We start from the raw sequence: 24,564 nt of genomic DNA, 5'->3' as shown, positions 1-24,564 counted from the left end.
TGATAGGGATTTGTTGTTATGAAAGTTTTAAAACTTTATTACTATGACGGGTTTTTAAACAACACTTCTCTTTTTGCTTTGTTTTTCTTAAATTATGAATTTGTTGTGTTCGACGGATTCAGGTGATCTTGGTTAACCAGCTTGCCCAGGGGTGACTTCTCTCCTTTGGTCTGATTCACATCAAAGGTGAATCTTGACACAGCTCAATGTTCAAGCAGTTTATTCTGGCGCTCTTACAAAATGGATACTGGGAGCAGATGGTGGCTTGGGTCAGAGACAGTCAGGTGTCAGGTGACTGCCTGCCCAAGAGCATCTCCATCTGGAGACCATTCTCAGAGATTGGGAGATTCTTCCCCCTTTCTTATACATGTGTTCAGGCCAGGTCAGTAGCCAGGTGTTTCTTTCATGCAGAGAGATGAAGCTGTTCTTGTAAGGGTAAGCTCTGTGTTAAGGTTTATGAAAGTTGTATCCATGCTGAGGCGGCCTTGTCTCTTGGAAACTCGTGGGCCAGGTCACCTCGTGCTGCCCAGTGACACATGTTGGCCCTGCGTGAAGCTCGTGTGGGCCATATGGCTATCATTAATCTTACCACCATGATTTGTCTCTTGTAGTATGCTCTGGGATTGGTTTTAGCATCTTAACAAGTTTGTTGGCCATTTGGATTTCTTTTTCTTTGAAGTGCTTATTGATATATTTGCCCCCTTTTTTCTGTTCCATTGAACACATTATAAATAATGACAGGAATTATGCTAGTTTCTATGCAAGATGCAGAGTTGAGGAAAACCTGGTCCCTACTTTCAAACTGCTTACATTCTAAATCTGAACTCATTTGTTTCCCTTTAATGACCCACTGGACTTATCCAACAGCACTTTCCATTTTCCCTTTCAAAAGGACTCAATATATACAAAGTTAATTGAATGATAATAGACCATGAAGGACCATGAATTATTATTTTATTGCTTTTATAATAAAAGTGATTACAATGTTTTCCTCTTTCAAGGACAAAAAGAAAGCAGAGTGAATATTAAGCTTTCAGTTTATGGTTATTTGTAGCAAGTAATAGGTGAATAATGACAGAAATAGTTTCCTAGTCAGTCTCTAGCACATTTCTGTTTTGTTTTATTCTTAGCATTTTTCACCATGTGAAATTTTCTGGGCTTTGTTTTGTTTTCTGTTTCCTGCCAACTGCAATACAAGCTCTTCATGGTCGGAAATCACACCTGTTCCATTCACTGTCGTATCCTGGGCATCCAGAATAGTGTCTGGCACTCATAAGTGCTCAGTGAATATTTGCTGAGGGAAATATTTGCTGAATAAATAAAATAGGAAATTTAAACCTCTTAACAGTATCATATTTTGACATACTCATTTGTAACATTTATTTGGAAATCCATAAGCAGCAGAAACAAATAAACAGAACACTGACCTCTCCCAAGATCTTTACTCCGTTGTTGAGTGTGCTATCAAAAGCAGTACATTTTGTGTGTCATTGCCTCATACAATTAGGACACTCACATCATCTGCTTCTTGCTAAACTGAGCTTTTGAATCAGATGAGTGAAATTTGGGCCCAGTCTTCTGGAATTCAGTGAATACTATTATTTAGTTTCTCTCTGGTGCGATTAGAAAGGAGCAATGAACCAATAGATAACATAGCTTAAAAAGAAATTTCCTTCACTGTTCTCCTTTTTCAATTAGTCTGTTTTTTTCTTCCTGAGCTCTTGAGAGGCTTTTTTTTTTTTTTTTTTTTTTTTGGTATTACCCCAGAGCAGAAACATTAAGTAAAATGCATTCAGGGCTTTGACTGAGACTCATTCATTCTTCCTTAGACTAGATCTTGGCCACTATATTAATCTGTTCGGGTAACTAAATATCACAGACCAGGTGGTGTAAATAACAAAAATTTATTTCTCACAGTTCTGGAGGCTGGGAAGTACAAATCAAGGTGCCTGCTGATTTGGTTCCTGGTGAGGGCCCGCTTCCTGCTTGTGACAGCCACCTTCTCTCTCTGTGTCCTCACACAGCTTTTCCTCTGTACTTGCAAGGAAGGGGAAGGGAGGGAGAGAGAACGTGTGTGCATGCACACGAGTGCATGAGCTCTATGGTGTTTCTTCTTATAAGGGCATTGTCTTAGTACGTTTTGTGTTGCTACAAGAGAACACCTGCAACTGGGTAATTTATAAAGAACAGAGGTTTATTTAGCTTATGATTCTGGGACAGCTGCATCTGGCACGGGCCTCAGGCTGCTTCTACTCATGGAGGAAAGTGGCAGGCAGCCGGCAGGTACAAGCAGATCACATGGCAAGAGGAAGCGAGAGAGAGAGAGAGAGAGAGAGAGAGGAGGTACCAAAGTCTTTTAAACAACCAGTTCTTGCGGGAACTAATAGAGTGAGAACTCACTCAGGACCCACCCCCCCCAGGTAGAGCATTAATCCATTCATGAGGGATCCGTCCCCATGACTCAGCTCCCAACACTGCCACACAGGGGGATCAGATTTCCACATGACTTTTGGTGGGCGACAACACATCCAAACTCTATCAGGCATTAATCCAATTGTCGCAAGGCCCCAGCCTCATGACTTCATCTAAACCTAATTAGCTCCCGACGGCCACATCTCAAGATACCATCATACTGGGGATTAGGGCTTCACCATAGGAATTGTGGCAGGGGATGGGGGGGCACAAACATTCAGTCCATTATAGCCACAATGTGCCAGTCATCTGGATAGAGTTTGAGAAACTGTTCATGCCAAACAAAGCCTTCTATCTTTTTAAAGTAATAGAGGCATAACTGCTAATGTGACCCTTCTAATGCCCATTTATTCTGCAGATATTCCTTATTTGTGCCATATTACTCATTGGCTTCAAACTCTGTGATGAGGCACTGAACTTTGAGAAAGTTTCCATACTTTTTACCATTTTTTGCAAGGCCATGATCAGGCACCTGCTTACCTTCCAAATGTGAGAGATCACGCTGCGTCCCTGACGCTTCTTCAGCCACACTGGCCTCCTTTTGCTGCTCCTTTCTGCCTTAGGACCTTTTCTCTTGGTACACTGTTTCTGCAATGCTTTGCCCCAGATGGCTGGCTCATTCTCATTATTCAGGGTTTCAGCTAATTGTCATCCTTCAGTGGACCTTCCTGACACCCTATCAAAATTACTCCCTGGGCCAGCTGGTCTGTGGCAGATGCTTTGCTGGATTTGAAGACAACAAACATCAGTAGTGAAGCCAGGCTTATTAAAGTGTTATCCTTGATAAATATTGGCATGTGTGTCTGCATTATTAATAATAGAGCATATAATGAACACTTGCCATTTGTGAGGGACTATGTCAAGGCTTTGCCATTATTTATCTAATTCAATACTCACAGCTATCCTGTGAGATATATATATATATATATATATATATATATATATATATATATATATGATTATTATCCCTACTTTAGATCAGATCATAAAACTTTTAACTTTAGGAGGTCAACTCACTTGCCAAAGGCCACACAGGAGAAAATGATAGAGCTGGGATTTACCCAGTTTCATTGAGCTTCAGGTTTTAAAGACAGTAGGATTTCCCTTTTGCCAAATGATAAAGAAAAATCAACAGTGTCGGGTCCGCCTCCGGCCGACCCGAACAGCCCTAGCCTCGTTCCTTTCGGTGGGCGAGCAAACGGCCCGGGATTCCTCTTTCCCTCCTGTCCCCTTTGGAAGGAGAGGGGGGAAGAGAGCCGTGAAGAGAGGTGAGCACACTGCCGGCCCCCCCAAAAACAGCCCAGTTAAAGGACACTCAGACACTGCTGGGGGTTGTGTCGAGCAGTTCCGTTTATTATCACACAAGCACTTGCTTTTATAGGCAGATGGGGAGGGGAGGTTTTAACATAATTCTATCAGCTTAAAGGTCAAGGGCATGCATCCTGTCTCAATGCCTAGCTATTGCAACCACGCAGTGGTCATGAGCACAGAAGCACGTATTTGGCCAATAAGGGCTAAGGCAAGGTTCCCGCAGACACCCCCACCCTACTTCCTCCTGGCGCCTTAGGCTGCCACATTAATATGCCCTTGTGGGCCTATAATGGTGCCGCTTGCAATGTCACTTAAGGTGGCGTTAGTTTTTAAGGCCCGACACAACAGGACAGAGTATCCTTATTTTGAAAAATTGAAGAAATAATAGATCAGAAGGAAAATTTTAAAAAGACAGTGATGATTAATGAAGGTAAAGGTATTCTGTAATCAGACGGACCTGGCTTTGAATTCTGACCCAGCCACCGATTAGCTCTGTCACTGAGGATTAAAGACTTCTCTTATTTTTTTTTGTTTCTTAACTGTTAAAAGGAGATAAGAAACATTGGCACTAACAGATTCTCATTCACTGTTAGTTTTTGTTATTGTCGTTTTAATATTTTTATTAATATACCACAGTTGACAAATGGGTTTTATTTAATTTGCCAGCTCCAGTTGATTGGTTTTGCCTGTTTGGAGTGCTATGCTTGTATCTTTTTTTTGTTTTTTGGCAGCTGGCTGGCATAGGGATCAAACCCTGGACCTTGGTAATGTTAGTTTGATTTTCTTAAATAATATTAACAAAATTCATTATCTGATTACTTTGTGTAGTTCAGCATCAGGTACAAATAAGCATTTAACAATTTCTCTTTAATAATATAAAATCTTTTCTAAACATTACTGGGCTTAGAAATTCAAATTTTTTAGAAATTTTAAAACTGTGGAGAAAAGATCAGATATTCTGTTAGGGAAGTAGAAATATATACAATTATGTATACATAAAATTATTTTATTTTTTCTAGAATATAAAATATGTTATACTGCTCACTATAGATTCAGTGATCATAAGAACTTGTGTAGCATTTTATCAAGCCCCTATATCTTGTTACAGACTTCAAAGACCTCAAAAAGATATGGATAATTTCAAATATTGATGAAGATGGGGTCAACAGGAGCTCTCAAACATTGAGAGTAGGCACGTAATTGGGTACAACCATATTGGAAAACTATTTGGCCTTATCTGGTAAAGCTAAAGATGTATAGATCCTAAGATCTAGCAATTCCAACCCTAGGTATGTACCTTAGAACACTTTACACTTTTGAATCAGAAGACATATACTATAAAATTCACAGCTGCACTGTTTAAAATAGAGAAAAGTAAAAACAACCCAAATGCCCACCCACAGTAAAATGAATAAATTATAGTAGTTATAAAATAGAACTTTACGTTTGTACAGTTTATTCAAGTAGTTGCATGTGGTCACATTTCGTTAGTTCTCATTAATAATATATTTATTATTATATAATTTATAATATATATACATTATACAATATATACACATTAACATATATATATTAATAATATATATGTGATATATAATATATATCAATGATAAATGTGTGTGTATATATATATATATTTAATTGTATGAATATACCACAGTTTATTTTTTCATTTTATCGTTGTTTGACGTTTAAATTGTTCTCCCACTCACATTGCATTTGCCACAGCAAATCATACGTCCAGGACTGATGTAAGTGAGTGGATTGTGTAATCTTCTAAAAGGGAGGAGCTCAAAGAAAGAGCCAATAAATATTTATGAACAAGAGAGTGAGAGTGACCAATGACACCTCTTTCCGCAGAGTAGGCTTATAAGAATATTACTCTAGGATGGAGAAACCAAAGTGTATGTCTATGGACTGTTTTCAACACATGTTCATGTACTGAACTTTTTTTGTTCTGTTTCATATAGTTGAATTAGTTGCCAACATTTAAAAATCATGACATTTCACAAAGATACAGTTTCTGGCTTTGGAAAGCATAGCTATAGCAATGATCATTTGGAGCTCAGTGGCAGCTGCCCTTCTAGGTGGGATATGCACTCTCCGGTTCTTCATGATTGTATCTGCCTGGCTTCTCTGCAGTGGTGCCCTTCAAACATTTTTTACATAGCCCACAATAAACAGTACATTTTACATTGCTACCCAGGACACACATGCATGCATATGTATAGAAATGCATGTACACATACATTTCAAAGCAAGATACTTTTTTGAAACAGTGTTTACCATTACTCTCTGCAGTGTATACTCTTAATATCTGTTCTATCCTGCTGTATCTTATTCTATTATTTTATTTTTTAATGCTGGAATCAACTCCCTAAATTGATTTCACAAATACGTCTGGGTCACAGCCTGCAAGTTGAAAACATTGCTCTAAATCATGTTACTTGTCTGCTGCTCCTCTAATGCTGTTGGTTAGTTTTCTAGACTGAATTTCTGTCTACGCCCTTTAGGATTCCCAGGGCAATTTTTTGTGTGGGTGAGCAGCATCTGCCTCCCCTCACTGATTTAAACCTGTGCAATTACTGCTTTTGTCCAAGGGCCTTAAAACTTAAACTGCTTGGGTACCTGGCAGTTTCTTTGCTTACTCTTCTCTTATCTGACTTTTATTTCAATAAAAGTTGCCTTTTAGGCACATATACCACTGATTCAAAAAGTCATAATTTCCTGGCGAGGCTGGGGAATGAGGGACAAATATAAACGAGTCTTGTAGTAGGTACAGGAAGGAGAGTTCTCAGAAGATGACTGTGAATGGGGACTTTATTTCCTAAGGAGGCCCAAGCACATGGTTTAATAGGACTGATTCCTCCACCTCATTGATTCATTTCACAAATACTTATTGATTATCTATATGTCAGGCCCTGTGCTAGAGAACTCATCCAAAACTTTACAGAGATCTCCTAGAAGCAGGATATAGATAGTAATCATTTTTTTTCTATGTTTTGTCCCTTACTATTTCTTGTTTTCTTCCCTGGACTCAGAAATTCATCCACTGTCAGAGAGTGATTCTGGCTCAGTGCTTGTCGGTGCATGGCTCGTAGGGAGAGCCTAAGGGGGTGTGAGGACACTAAGTAAAAGTCTGCCACTTGCTGAGACACAAGCAATGTTGCTGTAAACCCAGGGGAAAGGGTAATAATACAGGGAAGGAAAATAGTGTTGCCCCATTTTCATGAATTCAGTGAGTCTTTGCTTTTTGAGGACCGTTGCCTTTTGATATTGGAGGATTCCACCACCTCTGTGGTGTTGGTGCCTGGAAGAGATTCCACCATCTCCATGGTATTGGCCCCAGGCATACCTGGCATAATCCAGCAGCAAGGCCTGGTGGAATATGGCAGGGAGGGCCAAACAGGGTCATTAGAGATAGTGGTGAAGCCCCTCATGCCATTTGGGAGGTAGCAGAGGCCCAACAGAGCACATTCCTGGAAGGGGCTGGTGCAGGAGAGGAGTGAAATGGCTAATACTCCCCCAGGGCATGTTCGTGAGCTCCAGAGATCAACTCTTGGGGATTCTAAGTGTTGCTTTGCCTCCCACGGATTTGTCACCCCTTTTCCCCTGGGTGACAGAGCCACCAAAGATTACTCAAAGCCCATCTCTTCTGAGCAGTGAGAAGCCCCGAAAAGGGGTTAATCTCCCAGAACCCTCAAGATAGAGGCATTCCTTCCATTTGGGAAGTTAACCATGAATTGGGGTTCTCTTCCCACATTTATTCTCCAGACCAGGAAGTTTCAGGAAGAGAACATAGGTGGGGTTTTTGCTAAGTATAGTTTAACAATAGAAACTGGTAACATTCAGTAAGACAGGCAAGGTGACATTCCATAATGCAATTTTCAAGAAGTTAAGTTGATCCACCAACAAAAGCTTGATTTTAGCAAACATTCTCTTCTTACAGCAATTTCCCAGTTTCTTTACATATCAATCAGTAACCTGTCTGTCTGTGAGCCAGCAACCTTGCTGTGTTACAATTCCTTATCTTATAACAGAGACTATAGCCTGGGGAAAATTTCCTGTCCTTTGCAAGGTCAATATTTGAAACTGCAAGGCTTTGGGAAACCAGGCCCTGTGAAGTACATTTGCTTTATGCATACTCCACACTCAGAAATAATTATGGAGGTGAGTTGAGTTTATACTTGGTTAGAGAAGTTGCAGTAGCCGATAGGGGCAAGATTCAGTAATATATGGGTTGTTACTATTAAATGTGACCCTGTTTTATGTCCTGGGCTTGTATAACAAGGTTATTTATGCTTGCCTGGGTATGTGCTTTACCTATATAAATGTCCTTTAGCTTTTATAACAGTGCAAATGTAGCTCATTACCAAGTATCCTTGAGCATTGTCCCCAAGTCTCCCCCATTGCCTTGACATTTGTTTTTTGTCTTTTTTTTTTTTTAATTATGTCTCCTTCTCTGGCTACTCTGCTCTTGATCTCTTGTGTCTACACCTGTGCCTGAGAAGAGCAAAGTCATGATCTCCTTGGCTGATCTGTTGTCTGTGTCTTCTATTTCTTCATCTCTCCCTACTCATTCTGCTACTTCCTTCTCCACCCCATCCTTGTACTAGCAAGTCCCTCCCTAACGTCCCTGCCATCCACTCCTTTCAGCCTCCTACCACCTTTAACATTAGCAAAATAGCAAAAATGAGAATAAGGTGTATATAGTGGACTGCATAGTGGCCCCCAAAAGTTAAGTCACATAGCTCAATACGCACTAACCCTTGGTAGCTCAGAATGTGACCTAACTTGGAATAAGCATATTTGCAGATGTAATTAAGGTAAGGATCTAGAGGTGAAAACATCTCGGATTAGAGTGGGCCCTAAATCCAATGACAAATGTCCTTATAAAGGACAGAAAAGAAGACAGAGACCCTGGAAAGAAGGCCATGCAAAGACGGAAACAGAGATTGGAGTTCTGTAGCCACAAACCAGTGAATGCCAGGGGCCACCAGAAGCCCAGGAATGCCAGGAGCCACCAGAAGCTGGAAAAGGCAAGTAAAGATTCTCCCCTAGAGCCTTTGGAAGGAGTATGGCCCTGCCATAACCTTCATTTCAAACTTCTGTAGAACTGTAAGAGAGTAAATTCTGTTATCGAAGCCAAGCTTGTGTTAATTTGTTACAGCAGCCCTGTGAAATTCAGAAGGTGGGAGATCACATAGCACCAAGGCCTTTTATTTCATGATTGGTGAATATTTTAAAATAAGAAAATTATTCCAGAAGAGAATATGAAAGCATTTTTCAATTATTAATAAATAAAAGAATGTATGCTAAATATTTGTTACACATTACAGAGCCAGTTCTCACTTGGCAGTCATGTGTTCCTAAAGTTAACTCACACACAAATTGTTTGTGACACATAATGCATTTTTTTCCCTGCAGGAGTCATGTGCTATATTATGGATGTTTTCAGATATTAATTCATAATAATCATTTTAATATTAATCATATGTAGGCTATAAATTTCTTGAAGCTGGGGATTGTCCTGTTCCTATTTAAATCTCACTACCTAGGAGAGTGCTTTGCATATGGCAGGCCTCCGATAAACACTTGGTGAATAGTTTGTTTTTTAGCACCATACACAAATGTTCGATAGCAGCTGTTTCAGAGTCAGATTCCAAGGCTTAAAATCCTGGCTCTGGCACTCATGGAATGTAAATCATTAAGAAAATTATGTAATCTCTCTGTGCCTCAGTTTATTTGTCTATAAAATTGGGATGATGTCTATCTCATAATGCTGTTCTATTAATGAATTATTACATACTAAATACTTAGAACAATACTTGCATGTAAGGATTCAATATATGTCAAACATTGTTATTATCTCTTAAGCACACCTCCCCAACTAAATTATAAACTCTTTGAGGCAGGAGCAATGTCCTACACTTCTAATGATCCTGGCACCTATACAATTTCTTGTGTATTGTATACACTCAATGAGTATTTGTTTGAACTAATAAAAGAAATGAATGAATGGATGGTTGTGTGTTTACAATTCCTTCCTTCATAAAAAATCAAATATATACAGAATTGATAAAGTTCTAACATTTGTTACAGTAAAAAATGTTTTCAGAAATTAAACAGAAATTTTAAATTGTCAAATAATTACAAATATAAGTAAGAGGAGAAAAGAAAAGGAAATTACTACCAGTGTGAAATTCCTAACTGTATTTTAGCTCCCGGATGGCAGTTTCTTTGTAATTCCAGAGTTTTGCATAATGTTTTGCCCAGAATAGGCATGTGCAGCCTTGTATACAGAAAGGGTTCAAGGAAACCCTTTGCAGATTTCTGGAGTTCTTTTTCTGCACAGCTCTCCCCATTCCAGAATTCTACCCTGCAACTAACTTCCAGCTACCTCAGCTTCCTGAACTCTGAACTCTATCTCCTCATTCGGCCAGGCCTCTGGGTACTCTGGGTTTTTCCTCCTTGTACCTGCAGTTCGTACATTGCCTCCATGCAGAAAGTTGGGGTGTTCCGGCTGGTCAGCTCATCTGTTTCCCTACTTCCAGAGATCAGTCCTACAGGGCCTGTTGTTTAGTGTCTGGAAACAGCTGTTTGATGTATTTTGTTCAGTTTTCTAATTGTTCACAATGAAAAGTTAAGTCCTCTCTTTATTTCTTCATCATGGCTAGAAGCAGAAGTTCTCATGCAAGTGTCTTGGTTAAAAGAGAAAAGAGTATAACGTAACTATAAACTAAGACTTCTAAATTCATTCAGTTGGTTCTTTTGTTGATGAAGAATTCCAGTGTCATTCCTCAGGTCTGAAGCCATTCTGCTGGGCACATGTTCAGTCTCAGTCAGCAATGTCCTTCAGGAACAGACTCTTCTGTCTGCACTCCCAGCTTAAGTGAATTAGAATGGAGAATGGAATTTTAAAGTATGAAGAACACGCTGCTGCCTGACCCCCCCCCCATCTCATCACTCATAGCTTGTTAGGCAGGATGGTGACCAAGTGTATCATCTCTCTCCATTTATTCGTGCACTATCCTTAGAACCATAGTCTATAGGATCTTCGTTGCTTTTCACAAATTGGTTTACACTTTTAGTGTTGATATATCCAGATTTCCTCATCTAAGCACACAGACTATTTCTGTTTAGGTCATTTCTGGGCAGCCAGTCATTTCCCCTTCCGAGGTCATAGCCCTATAGCTCTATCATACATAAAACATCTATTTTAATAGAACCCTGCAGTAGTGGTGAGAGGAGGGGAATGTGAGTCATTTCACCAGAAAAGTGTGTTATATCTCCTGAAGATTTCTCTTGTCCTAGAAACACATCTGAAATTATATTTTCTGTAAATTTCAAATTTTACTGAAATGTGGTCATTGTCAATTTCATAACGGGGTTACCAATAGTAGTGCTGTAACAATTGGGCTACATTCGAAAAATGTATTTCTTAGTTAATTGTGACCTACCTCTTAAAAGCTCCTTCATGTGAGCTGCCACAACAGCAGTTGAAACACATCATTTAAAAGATATTTTGGGAACACCTATAGTCCCAAATATTCAGGATAATAACAGCTAACATAGAATTTAGGATGAGCGTGAGGATAATGAATAATACTTCAGTCACTTACTGGTAAGAAACCATTTCTTCTAGGATTCCTCATGGAAATTAGAGCCCTTCCCCAGAACCCGGGCTCTGAGACTTGAATTCTGTTAGGTACTGACAGGAGTCACCAGTACATTCATGGTTCCATTGTGCCAGCACAGGAGTGGCTAATGACAGAGACTGACAGATGTCAATTAAGTCATCCTGTCTACTTCGCTGTTCAGTGTCTCTTCTGTGGTGAATGCTCTCTGACATGTTAACATGCAATACAAAGATCTTAACACTTCATGACACTACTGTGTCCAGCCATATGCCTCTTCTCCAGACCTCCTTGTCCCCCGTCTTCCAAACTTTCTCCTTGTAAATCCCTGTATATATACATAGTATATATAAATTACCCATAATATAAGTAAATAGACTACACAATTTACTTATTGATTAGGTCTGTTTTAAGCTAGGCATGTAAGTTTGAGAAAGCAGAGATCTTCATAGTTTTTGTTTTTTCTTTTGTTTTGTCACTACTATATCCCTAGCTTTTATAGTAGTGCCTGGCACATAATAAGTATTCAATAAATACTTGTTGGATGAATAAGTAATAAATACAAATCTGTCCATTTTTTAATGTCAAAAAATATCTGTTCCTAGTTAGAGGCTTGTGTTTTCATTTACTTTATTGTAAGTAATGTTTGGATGAACAGAAAGAAATAACTGAATTCTAATGTAATTAAAGTTATCAGTATTTCCCTATAAGCCATTTTTGTTTCTTATTTATGAAATTCTCTACTGCAAAGTAATGAATATACTCTCCTAAATTTTCTTCTAGCCCATCTTTCCCTCACTGATCTGCAGTGATCTCTGTTGTTTATTGAGTGATTAATAAATTAAAGTTTATTAAATGTGAGTTTATTAAGTGTGAGTCTGTTCCTAGGCTCTCTATTTTGTTCCATTGTCTGTTTGTCTATCCTATTTAGTTTTAATTGCTGGACAGTTGGTGTCACTGAATAGCTAATAAGCCAACCTACCATGAGCATCTGTTTTCTGGATGAGCTTAAGCTGCTGTGAGTGGATTTTTCTTATTTGGACTTCTGGTTGCCAAACTTTAATGTGCTTCAGAAGAGCTTGTTAACATAGATAGCTGGAGTTTCTGATTCAGTGGGTCTGGGGTGGGGCTTGAGAATTTGCATTTTTAACAAGTACCCATGTGATGTTGATGCTGTTGGTTCTGGGACCACAATTTGAGATTCAATTTTGCCAATAATATGTCCACAACTCAAATGGTCGTGACTTATTTCTTTTTCCCCGGAATTAATATGTCATCAGATTTAAATAGTAATATGCATTAATACTAAGCATCATATTAGAAAGTCAGATAATATTATTTAAATAATAAGTCAGTCAATATTATTTAAATAATATTGGAAATAGGCACATGAATACATACTATTTTGAACTTAAAAATATATTGCTATGATTTTTTAAAGGAATATAAATATGAATACTATCTTCCAAATCTTTGATAGTAGGGATTTTTTTTTTAAATGTATATTATTTTCTTAAACTGTGTGAACTTAGAGCATATTCCTCTTCAGACCTGAGTACTATGTAGGAACTATGAGTAATGTAACAGTAATTCTCCTACACAAAAAAGCATTTTTAATATTTTGTACTTAGTTTTCTAATTTAGTTTTATCCAAAAAGAAACGAATTATAGAGGAAATGTTTCAGACAAAGAGAGGTAAATAGTTAAGGAATCATTTTAGTATTTCTAATAGTTTTACAGATTAATTTTAAATTCTCTGTGTTATAACACTTTTAACTTGCTTTCTGATGTCATCATAAATCTGATGGCTGAGACACTGGTCAGTAATCCATTAGGAATATATGCTAAAATTGTTGGCTTTGATTCTTTTAAATGCTATTTAATTTTATGTTTGCTTAAAATTGATTTGTTTTAAAATTGACTTGTTTGGACATATCTTGGGCCCCAGACATATGTTAATTCACTATTATGATTAATCCAAAATATCATTATTTAGTTTTATATTCTCAATTTATTAATGATGAATAAAACATTTTAATATATGAATAGTAATAAAATAATGCAATGTATCTTCAAAATCTGAATATAATTGGTAATATATTTGTATTATAGCTGATTCTTTACAAAAAGCAGTTCTGGCTTCATGGAAAATTTACATTTTAAAAGCCTATCAGTTTAACTGTTTCTGGAGAATGTGGGCTTTACTGAAAGTATAAAAGTTTGATAGAGGTAGAATTGAATAAATGAGGTATCACCAAAGAATCAAAGATATCTCACATATATTTTGATTAATTAAATGGTGGATGGCAACATATTTTATCTCACTGTTTAACTTACTAAAATATTAAACAGGTAAAGCAAAAAGGTAATTAGGAGTTTTTAGGTAAAACTATGACGTTATAAAAAAATATGAAAGGCTAACAGAACAGTCTTATGAAATACTCCCGCCATACACAGTGAGAGTTCATTTGGCTGCTATTAATTCTTAAACTATATTTTATAATATTTCCTGAGCATTGGCTCGCAAACTAAATGTGTATTTCTCAATTAGTCAGTTTCAGGTTTGTTGCCCAAGATGCTAATTGAAATTCAGGGCAGGGAAAAATACATCACTGGCCTTTGTGAATCATGAAAGGCCTTCTCAGTGGACCCTGCTCAGTATAAAAGCCTCTCTTCTCTGCAGACTGAGAGGGACGCTATGTGTGGGACGTGTCCAGTGGGGTCTTCAAGGAAGGGCCCAGCGCGCAGCCGCTCGCCAGCCGGGAGCCGTCGGGCGCGCTCCTGGGCGGCGCGGCTGGCAGGCGGCACGGGGCGCTCTCCAGCGCTCTTTCCCAGGGCTGGGGGGAGGGCGCCAGCCTCGGAGTCCCCGTGTGGACTGTGTCTCTAAGGAGGTAGAGCGTGTTCTCATCCTGCGAACATTCCATTTTCTCCCTGAATTGGTGCCCTTTCTTTCTGAGCCAAACAAGACTTGACTGAGAGCTTGAGGCTATGTGCCCTTAGTTCTTTGTTCTCACTGTGTTCCCAGCTTCGTCCCCACTTTGGAAGCCCCCCAAATACGTAATTCATCTCTGATTTGCAGAGAACCCTTCATTTTCTCCCTCTGTATTTTATTTTGTTTCCTTTCTGTTTTTCTCTGGCTTTCTGCCTAAAGCCGAGAGCCTAAGTCAGGGTGTCTTAAAGAAAGGAGCTCAGATTTAGGTATCAGGGCGACCTGATCAAATCCTAGATCGTATCCCAGCTCTGACCTGTCCCAATTTCCTTAATCTCTCTGGGCCTCCGTTTACTCATTATTATAGTAAGATATACACTGCAAGTTATTTTAATTTAAATACTTATGCCATGTTTAATTACCAACTACTAATGTTACATATTAGTTATTTGAGGTACTTTAAAAAGTTCATGGAAAAATAGAATCAAAAGATAATACAAATATCTCCATGATCTTTTTGAAGTACCCTCCTATATGACTGAATCATAATGTTCTCTTGCTGTCTTTTTTATGCCGGAGGAATTTCTTTCCTATGTCTAAGTCAGATGTATGTGGTTAAAACAACTTTTATTAAAATATTAAAATATCAAGGTTTCCCACTTCAATGGCATTATAATTGATTGAAAAGTTAATTTTGAGTGATTTTAAAATATGTAATGATAATAAAGCAATTGCTATTTTAGTATAAATGAAAGACAAAACCATAAGACTTGGAATCTATTTCCCTTTACTTGCCAAGAAAGAAAAATGTTGTTGAATAATATTTTTAAATACATATGCAGGTACTTAAAAAAAATTGTGGAAAAATAGAATTAAAGGATAATATGAATCTTTCCATGGACTTTTGAGATACCTGCATGCATACATAGTGTATTTCTTAAATATTTCAAATATAAACTGAATTTCTGTCAAGACAGTAGTGTCCAAATGTTTCTTTCAGTGCATCTTGCCTATAATACTTTATTTGGTTTTAGAAGTCTAATTACGAAGATATAGTTTCTAGAAAAATATTCTATACCAAATGTTTCTTATTGCTCTGGAGTGTATGAAGAAAATGCCTAAGAATATTCTCTTAGGAAGGCAAAAAATTTCAGATGCAGTTCGCAGCTTTGACAACTGAGTTGTATAATCTGACTTCTGGTAACTTCCAGTAACTTCCAGTATAATTGTCAAAAATTGGAATGCCTGCTAACTTGAGACAGATCAATACTTAAAAGTTTGTAACTTATATTTTAATAAGCACATCACAGCTGGATTTCTAAATAAGTAATCCTGTAGTCCTCATGTTCCTGACATATTGAAAGCCTTCATAGGGGAAAGATTTTGGAAACACATTTTGACAGTCAGGGTCACAGGTATTGCTGCTTTTCGGCAACCAGAATTTCTGCCTTTGAAAGTCATTTGATAGGCAGTGAGTGTTTAGAACATGAGCGGCTGTTGCTACAATTACACCATTAGCTCCAGAATCCGTTCTGAGGAGATTTTGCAGGAAGTCATCTTGAAATAATATTTTTCAGAAATAGGATCCACTAAAGCATTATAATCTGAGGTAACTTTGAGACATTTATATTTCTCTTTATTCATTATTTTATATAGAGAGGGAAACTATGACCTAAAGACAGTGGTAACAGTATTCTGGTTAGCATTACCTGTGCCATTTAAGCAACAAGTTTCCTTAAGTCATTTTTAGAGGTTGTAGAGCACAGTGGTTAATAACTTGTGTTCTAGAACTAGACGGTCTGGATTTTTTCTGTCGTTCATTTATTATGGAACTTTGGGAACATTATTACATAATCTACCCATGACTCAGCACAGCTGTAAAATGGGATTAATATTGGTATCCATCTCATAGGGTTGTTATGTGAGTTAAAAGGTTAAAAGAGTTTCATATTTTTAAAGTACTTAGAAGAGCCTTGGCACATTGAAAGCATCATATAAGTGCTAAATAAATAAATTCTGGCTTGTAATTGAAGAATGCCATCTGGGCTATAGATTCTAGTGATATATATGGATACCATAAGATATATATGTGATGTACGAGGGTTCTTCAAAAAATTCATGGAAAGATTCATATTATCTTTTAATTCTGTTTTTCCATGAACTTTTTGAAGTACGCTCATATATGATATATGTAGTATATATCTGTGTATATATATATATATATGTACATATGTGCATATATATGTATAAATAAAAGACCTCTGCAATGATGAGTCCATTATAAAAGTATGTTAACCATGTTTATTTTCATGTGGGAATAAGTTGGCTCTATAAATAAAGTTTGAAAATAAACACGATATAAAGGAATCCTGGAAGGATACATAAGATACTAGCAACAGTAGGTTTGGGGGGAGTGGGTGGAAACTGGGCCGATGTGAGGCAAGGTGGAAGTGAGATTTTTACTCACTGTATAAATTTTTATAATTTCTGGTTTTGGACTCAGTATCTTCTCATCTTTTTCATATGATGAGTTAGAGTCATAGCCACATGCTGTTAGTTTCTTCAAAGAATCTTCAAATGATTACTGATATTAAAGAACATTCTGAAGGATCTCCAGTGCAGTTATTTCCTACAAAGCTTTTAACTTTTTAAAAACTATCTCTTTGTAAAGATACAGAGTAGCTCATTACTATTTACAGAGTGGTTTTAGACATTCTTTATCATTTTTTTCTGACAGCTCTGGAGTTGAGTAGAAAAACTATTTTTCCACTTTTAGATGTAAGAAAACTGACAGTCCCAGAAATGTTTCGGTGTAAGCCAGTGTTTGAACGCAGGTCTATGTCCAGAACTGTTTACTCTCCCACCCACCTCTTTACAAAACAGTTATCTCTCTGAGGCTGTTATTTTTGATACTATTCCATATATTGAAGTCTTTATTTGACCAACTATATTCGCTATTATTTTTAAACTTTCTCCTTCATTAGCAATATTTGGGCTAAGCTTTTCTTCCTGGACAGTGAATGTGTTTTATAGCAACAAAAATAAACAGCTAAGTCAGACCAGGCAGGTACCCTGTTAAAGCTTCAGAAACTATCTGGATCGGAATGACCAATCAGTCTCTGTTATACACACATCCCTAAAGAATAAACAAAAATAGTGTTGTTAATAGCTTTCAGTCTCTTGAAGGGTAAACTTGTGCTTTTAAATCAAGTTATAAATTATATTAATACCCCGCTTTCTGTACAACCTTTCCTTCCTGATGATACTTATCCCACATTTTACTATTTCAACCTTCTCCTTTCCTATCCCTCTATAGCTTTCTTTTTTTTCTTTCTTTTTTCAGTATTCACCATTTTAACAAACTACTTTAATACACATCTTTACCTCCATTTCACTCCTTTTCGTTTCATAGTGTCTCGTCTCGATAAGAATTTATATATAGTGTGTTCCCATGGTGATGGGAACTAAAATTACTTATCATCAGTGATGATTTTTGTACTGCTGTTGCTATTTGTCTTTTGGGTTAGATCATTCTTTACAGTAAGGTCACAGTAAAGTCTGTGAAGCTGAAATAAAGGAATATTTGCCAGAGATTGAACTATTTCTGGAATATTTATGAATCCAACCTTCACCTTTATTTTAGAATCTAGATATCAGATCTGTTTAGTTTATTACCAAAATTTCCCTTTTTCGTTTAACAAATTATTTTATTACAGTGATTGTTGTATCAGGGCAGCATACATAGTCAATAATTATGAGAATATACTTTTAAGCAAGAAAACTGAAGCCATCGTTCATTATGATGCTTTGCATCTTTAAGTTAAAAAAAAAAAAAAAGAGAGAGAAAGAAAAGTCAAGCAAATGCAAGAGTTAACCAGTCTACTTTGGGAAATGATTTACGGTTTTCTGACTTCAAGATAGATTATAGAAAAGAGAAAAGATTCCAGTGTTTTACAACTGCAAAATCTCATCCTAAAACAAATCAGTGTACTCAGGTTATAATACCCAGATCACAAAGTCACATTTTTATTAACAAAAAAATAACTTGCAGCACACTGAATGAACTTTAAACGATCATGCCACCTTCTGAAACATAGCTGCTGTATGCTGGACGAATGCCAGCACAATGCAGTACTTTGCTGCTATAGTGTGAAGTATATTTCCTGCTGCAGTAAAATTATCTATCGGTTTCAAAAAACAGAGATTTTATCAGCATTAACCAAACTGTTTAAAATCTTGCAGTTTCAAAGGACCACTTATGATATGATTCCATTTATATGAAAAGTCCAAGATAGACAAATCTATATGATACCACAGGAGAAGGTCTGGGGAGGCCTGGTAGCAGGCCTTAACTCACCCTGTCCTCTACCATGTTCTTGACTCCACCACAAGGAAGAATTCAAGAGCAGAGTCATGGTAGAGAGTGAAAATGGATTTAATACAGAGAATATGAAATACGGACTTTACAGGGCAAGTGTGGTCTAGCTCCAGAGACTGAGCTGCTGCCGTGCCAAGTTTAATACAGAAGTAAGAAATACATACTTAAGGTTTAGTACAAAGTGCAGGCTGGCTCAAGAGAGTGAGCAACCGTCCACTAAAAGTAAGTTTAACGTGGAAGCAAAGCATACAAACCTCACAGGTGAAGTGCAGGCTGGCCCCAAGGAAAGTGAGCAACAACCCTGCCTTCCTCCTGGATTTGACTATTATAGTTTTGCTATCTAATGAATATTCAAGTAAGGGGGTGGTTCCCAGTTATGTAACAAATTTGTACATACTCAGTTGATCTCTTTTAGATCATGCTCATTCGTCAAATTCCGTAACACACCTCTCTAGAGCCTCTAGTGGAAGGTCATTTGCTTTTTACTGAGCATGCTTGGACATTGAGATTACGTGAGTCTGCCCGCTGTGGTCTCAATCTCCATGTGCTGGTGCTGAAAATAGGTGCTACAGACCACTGTAGTTTAGGACTCAGAGATGGGGCTTAAGTCTTAGGAAAGTGGTTTGAGACCCAGAGGAGTGGCCTGAAACCCTATGCCAGGGGGGAACTGAGTATCTCCTATCTCATATAGAGACAAAAAGTAGATTAGTGGCTGCCCAGAGCTGGAGGAGATGGGGGTGCTGTGGGGTGGGGTCAGCAGCATAGCTAAAAGGTATGGAATTTATTTTTGAGGTGATAAAAATGTCCTAAAATTGGTTGCAGTGATGGTCACAATTATGTGGCAATATTAAAAACCATTGAATTTTACGGTTTATTTATTTACTGGCGGCTGGCTGGTATGGGTATCCAAACCCTTGACCTTGGTGTTATGACACCATGGTAACCAGCTGAGCTAACTGGCCAGCCCAAATTGTACACTTTAAATGAGTGAATTGTAGTCATCTATCTCAATAAAGTTAGTACCAGAAAAAAAAAATCTCACACGAAAAGCTTTCCTGTAAAATATATGTTCTGTTCAATGAGGTGCAATGTAAATGTTTATTAATCTATTTTATTGCTTAAAACAATATCTGTGTTCTTTTAATGTCCTTTTATACAAGTAGGAAAAAAACGATAAATCAAAATATAAGAAGAAAAACTGTGAATCAGAATATAGTCATATTTTACACCATTTTAACTGTTCAAAATAAAAGGGCAGATTTTGTATCACTGCCAAGATTTTGCTTATGGTAAGTGTTTGAAGTGTCTAGACAGTAGGGGAAGTGCAGGCAGCAGTGTCAGTGGACTCACTTGGGTTGAAGCGGGTAGCCCCTTTCCTTCCCTTGGGCAGGGAAGGAAAGGGGCTACTGTTAGGCAATTATGTTTTAGTCAATGTCTAAGACAGCGGCCGGCAGATGGGAGGAACACCCAGAATGGCTATGGAGAGTTTTCCGAGCACAGCACGTTTTCCGAGAATCACAAAAAAAACCCTCCCCCTTATTCTTCACCACCACATCCCTTCCCACGCATGCGAATTTCTCCACCTATAGAAAAGTCCCAGCTCAGCTTAAACCCCACTCACTTCCCGCCCCTTCCTTCTTAGCCAATAGGAACAGTCCAGCTGAGCCTAACTGGATATAAAAAGCCCACCCCGACTCTCCCTGCTGCTGCTCCCACTTCCAAGAGGGCAGCCTGCTTCTTCTTTTTGCCTGCCTAATAACCTAACTTTGGTTGAGTCCCTGTCTCCTGGTGTGTTTCATTTGCGCTGGGGCTGGGTTTTTTTCCTTTCAGCTACTACCTTCCATCTATTTCACAGATAAGCAAACTGAAGAGTCCGCCACCCACTTCACACAGCTATTATTAAGATCCAGTGTGACAGTGACTATAATTAATTTCTGAAAGACTAAGAGCATTATAACTAGAAGGCATTATGATTTTGTATATATTACTCTTTGTGTTCATGTTTATATTTTCTTACTTTTTGCCAATAGTGAATGGAATTTATGATTCCTACATGAAGAAGTCTTTTTAATGTTAATTAAAATTAAACTCAAAGAATGCTCCCTTTCTCAGGAGCAATGCAAATAATGAAGATAGTCTACTTCTCTCCGTTCAGGTTAATCCCTGCTCCCCGGAGAAGCTGGGCTCAGGACTCTGGAGGTGAAAGGCTAAAGCATTCCACTGTTGAGCCATTTCCTCCCTTCTCTCATGCTGGATTTTTCTCACTCTCATTATTGTCCATAGGAGTTTTTAGCAGAGCTCAACACCATCTTCCCCTAGGAAGAAAAAAAAATGTAGGAGATAAATGTATGATGAATGATACAAAAAACAACATTCACAGTCTTTTAAATTTATTGTGGAATTAAAGAATGTTGCCCATAGAATTTGTCTTTGGCAATTCAAAAGCGAGGATTTTTTTTTTTTTTTTTTTTTTTGCCTTTTTTGTGACAGGTAAGGGGATTGCAACCCTTGGCTTGGTGTCGTCCGCACCGCGCTCAGCCAGTGAGCGCACCGGCCTTCCCTATATAGGATCTGAACCCGCGGCGGGAGCGCTGCTGCGCTCCCAGCGCCGCACTCTCCCAAGTGTGCCATGGGGGTCGGCCCCAAAAGCAAGAATTTTTAGTAACATAAATAAGACCGGTTTTCTTCCTCTGGGCCTTGTGTCAATTTTATCACTAGGGAGTCTCACCTTAAGCAGTCTCCCAAGCCCAGGTCTTCCTTTTCCTTAATTAGTAGCCTGGAGTTTTCATTAGTTATTTCATGAGTTGTTTGTTAGCGATCGTCATTAGCTCTGCTGTGGTCTTAAATTGGTCTTGACATTTACTACTTTACTGTATAAGATTTTATGGTTAATTTCCAGTGTATACAAGCCAGGTTTCTGGCAATTACATTTTTTACAATGTAGATAGTCTCATTTACATAATCTCTTGTATCTTAACAAGTTTAAAAATAATTTTATATAAATGGCTGACATCCAATTTATTAGGCTTCCTGATATCTTTATACATATTGAGGAAAAGTAAGTAAATATCACTCATTCAGTTAATGATAGATCTTTCAAGTAATAGAAAAAATATTAAGATTTCATATTTTTGCAAAATAAAAAAAATTAATGATAAATTGTAATTTGACTTTATAGCCAAATTAGGGGAGTTCTACTATTTTTCATTCTACACTTATTCAGTACATGTGCTCCAAGTATTGTCCAAAGAGCAGGGAATAAAGTGATGTTTCTGCCTCCAAGTAGCTTGACAGTATATTGAAGAAGAATTATAAGTCTAGTAATTTCACAGATTTGGGTATATTTTATTTCGAAGCACATTGTTCTCCCTTTGTTCCTTCTTCTAAAATAACACAGAACAAAAACCCATAATCTATTCAGTTATATTGTTTTTTATTTTGTGTTTAATCATTTGTATACCTGTTTATTATTCATTCTGTGATTATAAGGGCCTTAACTGTGCCAGGTATTAGGGACACAGCTATGAACAAGACAGGAAAGCTCAATTATATTCAGATGTGAAAGGAAATGTAATAAATGTGAAAAGTATAAAAAGTAAGTAAATAGCTAATCTCAAGTAATGATTAGTTCTACTCTTTCAAAAATTATTTTTGAATACATTCTTCATGCTAAATACTGATCCATAAAGTAGATAATGGAACGATGAAGAGTGAGGGTGAGGGGAGCTGTTTTATACGAGCTGTTTGGGGAATGACATTTGAACTGAGACTTAAAAGACAAGGAGTGCCTAACTGAGCTTCTGGGAATCTGTGGATAGAATTCAGGAGGCCTGTAAACTTGGATGGGAAAAATAATTACATCTTTATTTTCACTGAACTCAGATTGAAATTTAGCATTTTCTTCCATTTGAATGTACTCAGCAAAACTCAGTAGTATTAGCAGCACGTCTTACTTTGTGATCAATAAAAAGTATGGATATTTTCTTACGACATCTCAGTTTTTGTAGGTATGTTGAAATATCATTGCTTTGAAATTATGTTATTCCTTAAATCTGCCATTAGATTTGATAAAATATTGTGTTAATAAAGAAGCATGTATATTACTGTATCTCTTACATATTACCATGTAATAGATGACCTCAAAATTTAGGGGCTTAAAACAATAACCCATGACTCTGTGGGTTGAGCTCAACTGCGCAGTTCTTATGGATGTGCATAAGTGAATTATTAAAGTGTTGAAGAAATGAGAGCTAAAGACAGAAAATCCAGACAGTCTGGAAGCATTCTGACTAATGAGGACATAACACAACCAATGCACTAATCTATAATCTATACACTAATCCATGCACTAATATTATATTCAAATGATGTTACAGATAGTAGGCTGAATGCAGGTTTCTAGCACAATTAATTAGTTTGTACAGCCCCAGGATTGATTATTTTTCACAGGATATTACATTAAATGATGAAGTCTGGATATCTCCAGGGAACCCCTTACAATCTAGCCGGTGAGTTTGTATGATGACAAGATAAGGAACAGATAAAATCTGATGCCAAAGAATGGCCTTGCCCAAGTTAGGATTTATATTCATAATATCACCAAATCAAATGTCTTGCAAATTCTCTTAGTTTTCATCCTTATCAGACTGCAGTTCATGACCGCCTGTGACAAAGACTGTCTCCTTGACCAAACTTTGGTCAGGCTCTGCTCGATCCCTCTTTTGGACTAAGCCTTGACCTTGGTCCCCCTCCCACCACACTCCCCTTCCTGTCTTTGGCATGCCCAGCTCAGCCTTAGCAAAGAATCCTGCTAAGTAATTTCCTGACCTTGGATATCTGATTACCCTTGATATCTGAGCAAGTTTTCTTCATCCTCCACCTTTTTGATGTTTAAGTCCTTGGACTGCCTTTAGCAAGAGTATGGTTAGTCCAGTTGAGCAAGAATTCCCCTACCTCTATTTCACTAAATTGCCATTAAAAAAAAAGTGGTGCTGGGTTGGCCAGTTAGCTCACTTGGGAGAGCGTGGTGCTGGTAACACCAAGGTCAAGGGTTCAGATCCCCATACTGGCCAGCCGCCAAAAAAAATAAAAGAAAAAAGGCAGTGCCAATTTACACCTCATGAGGTGTTTTTATTATTATTTTTAACTGCCAGGACTTTGTCTACACTTCATAAACTATAGAAATAGGAAGTTCTGTATTGACAGTTTATTCTGTTGTTTCAGAACAATGAGATGGTGGAGCTGCAGAGAATACGGATGAAGGATGAAATCCGAGAATATAAATTCCGGGAAGCTCGACTCCTTCAGGATTATACTGAACTGGAAGAAGAAAATATCACATTGCAAAAACTGGTGTCCACGTTAAAGCAGAACCAGGTAAAGCTTCAGAAGTTTTTTGAGATATACCACAGATGGGCCCTCATCTTCTGACAGCCAGGGTTAAATCTCCTCTTTTTTTCTCAGGAAGAAACTTGTCAAAAATTTGTTGTAACCCCTTAATCTTCTCCCTATGATATTTATGTGCTGAAATTTCCCAGCCCCCCTATTTCAGCTAAAATGTAGAAGGAAAAAATACATGTGTAAGTAGTATACCTTACAATAATGCTTTATTGGATAAGTATAAGAATTTTAGTTTATACATCAGCTCTGCGTTAATTTATTTCAGGCGTATTGTATCTTAATAAATTTTACCTGTTGATGTTTTATTAAAAGCATCGGTCTATAAGCTTGTTTTATACTACAACCTTAAGGTCTCCCTACAGTCATTTTTCTCTCACTTTTTAAAAAAAAAATAAATTGCTTTCAAATCATAGAGGGTAAAGGATTATGAAGTATAA

The 24,564-nt window shown here is 37.6% G+C and overlaps 1 protein-coding gene across 6 annotated transcripts in view; it reads left to right on the top strand.

The window, feature by feature from the left end:
• The window catches only part of BICD1 (BICD cargo adaptor 1), a 208,641-nt gene that overhangs the window by 122,003 nt on the left and 62,074 nt on the right, over positions 1–24,564 (top strand). For all 6 annotated transcript variants that reach the window (XR_010021334.1, XM_063075075.1, XM_063075074.1 and 3 more), the window contains exon 3: positions 23,951–24,103. Coding sequence is in view for 5 of the 6 variants with exons in the window: in XM_063075075.1 (XP_062931145.1) it covers positions 23,951–24,103 (153 nt within the window). In the remaining variant the exon portion in view is untranslated. The remainder of the gene's footprint in view (positions 1–23,950; positions 24,104–24,564) is intronic.

This window comes from Cynocephalus volans, chromosome 12, assembly GCF_027409185.1.
Source record: "Cynocephalus volans isolate mCynVol1 chromosome 12, mCynVol1.pri, whole genome shotgun sequence".
Classification (NCBI taxonomy): domain Eukaryota; kingdom Metazoa; phylum Chordata; class Mammalia; order Dermoptera; family Cynocephalidae; genus Cynocephalus; species Cynocephalus volans.
Note: the sequence above shows the minus strand (reverse complement) of the source record. Positions and strands in the feature narration are given on the sequence as shown.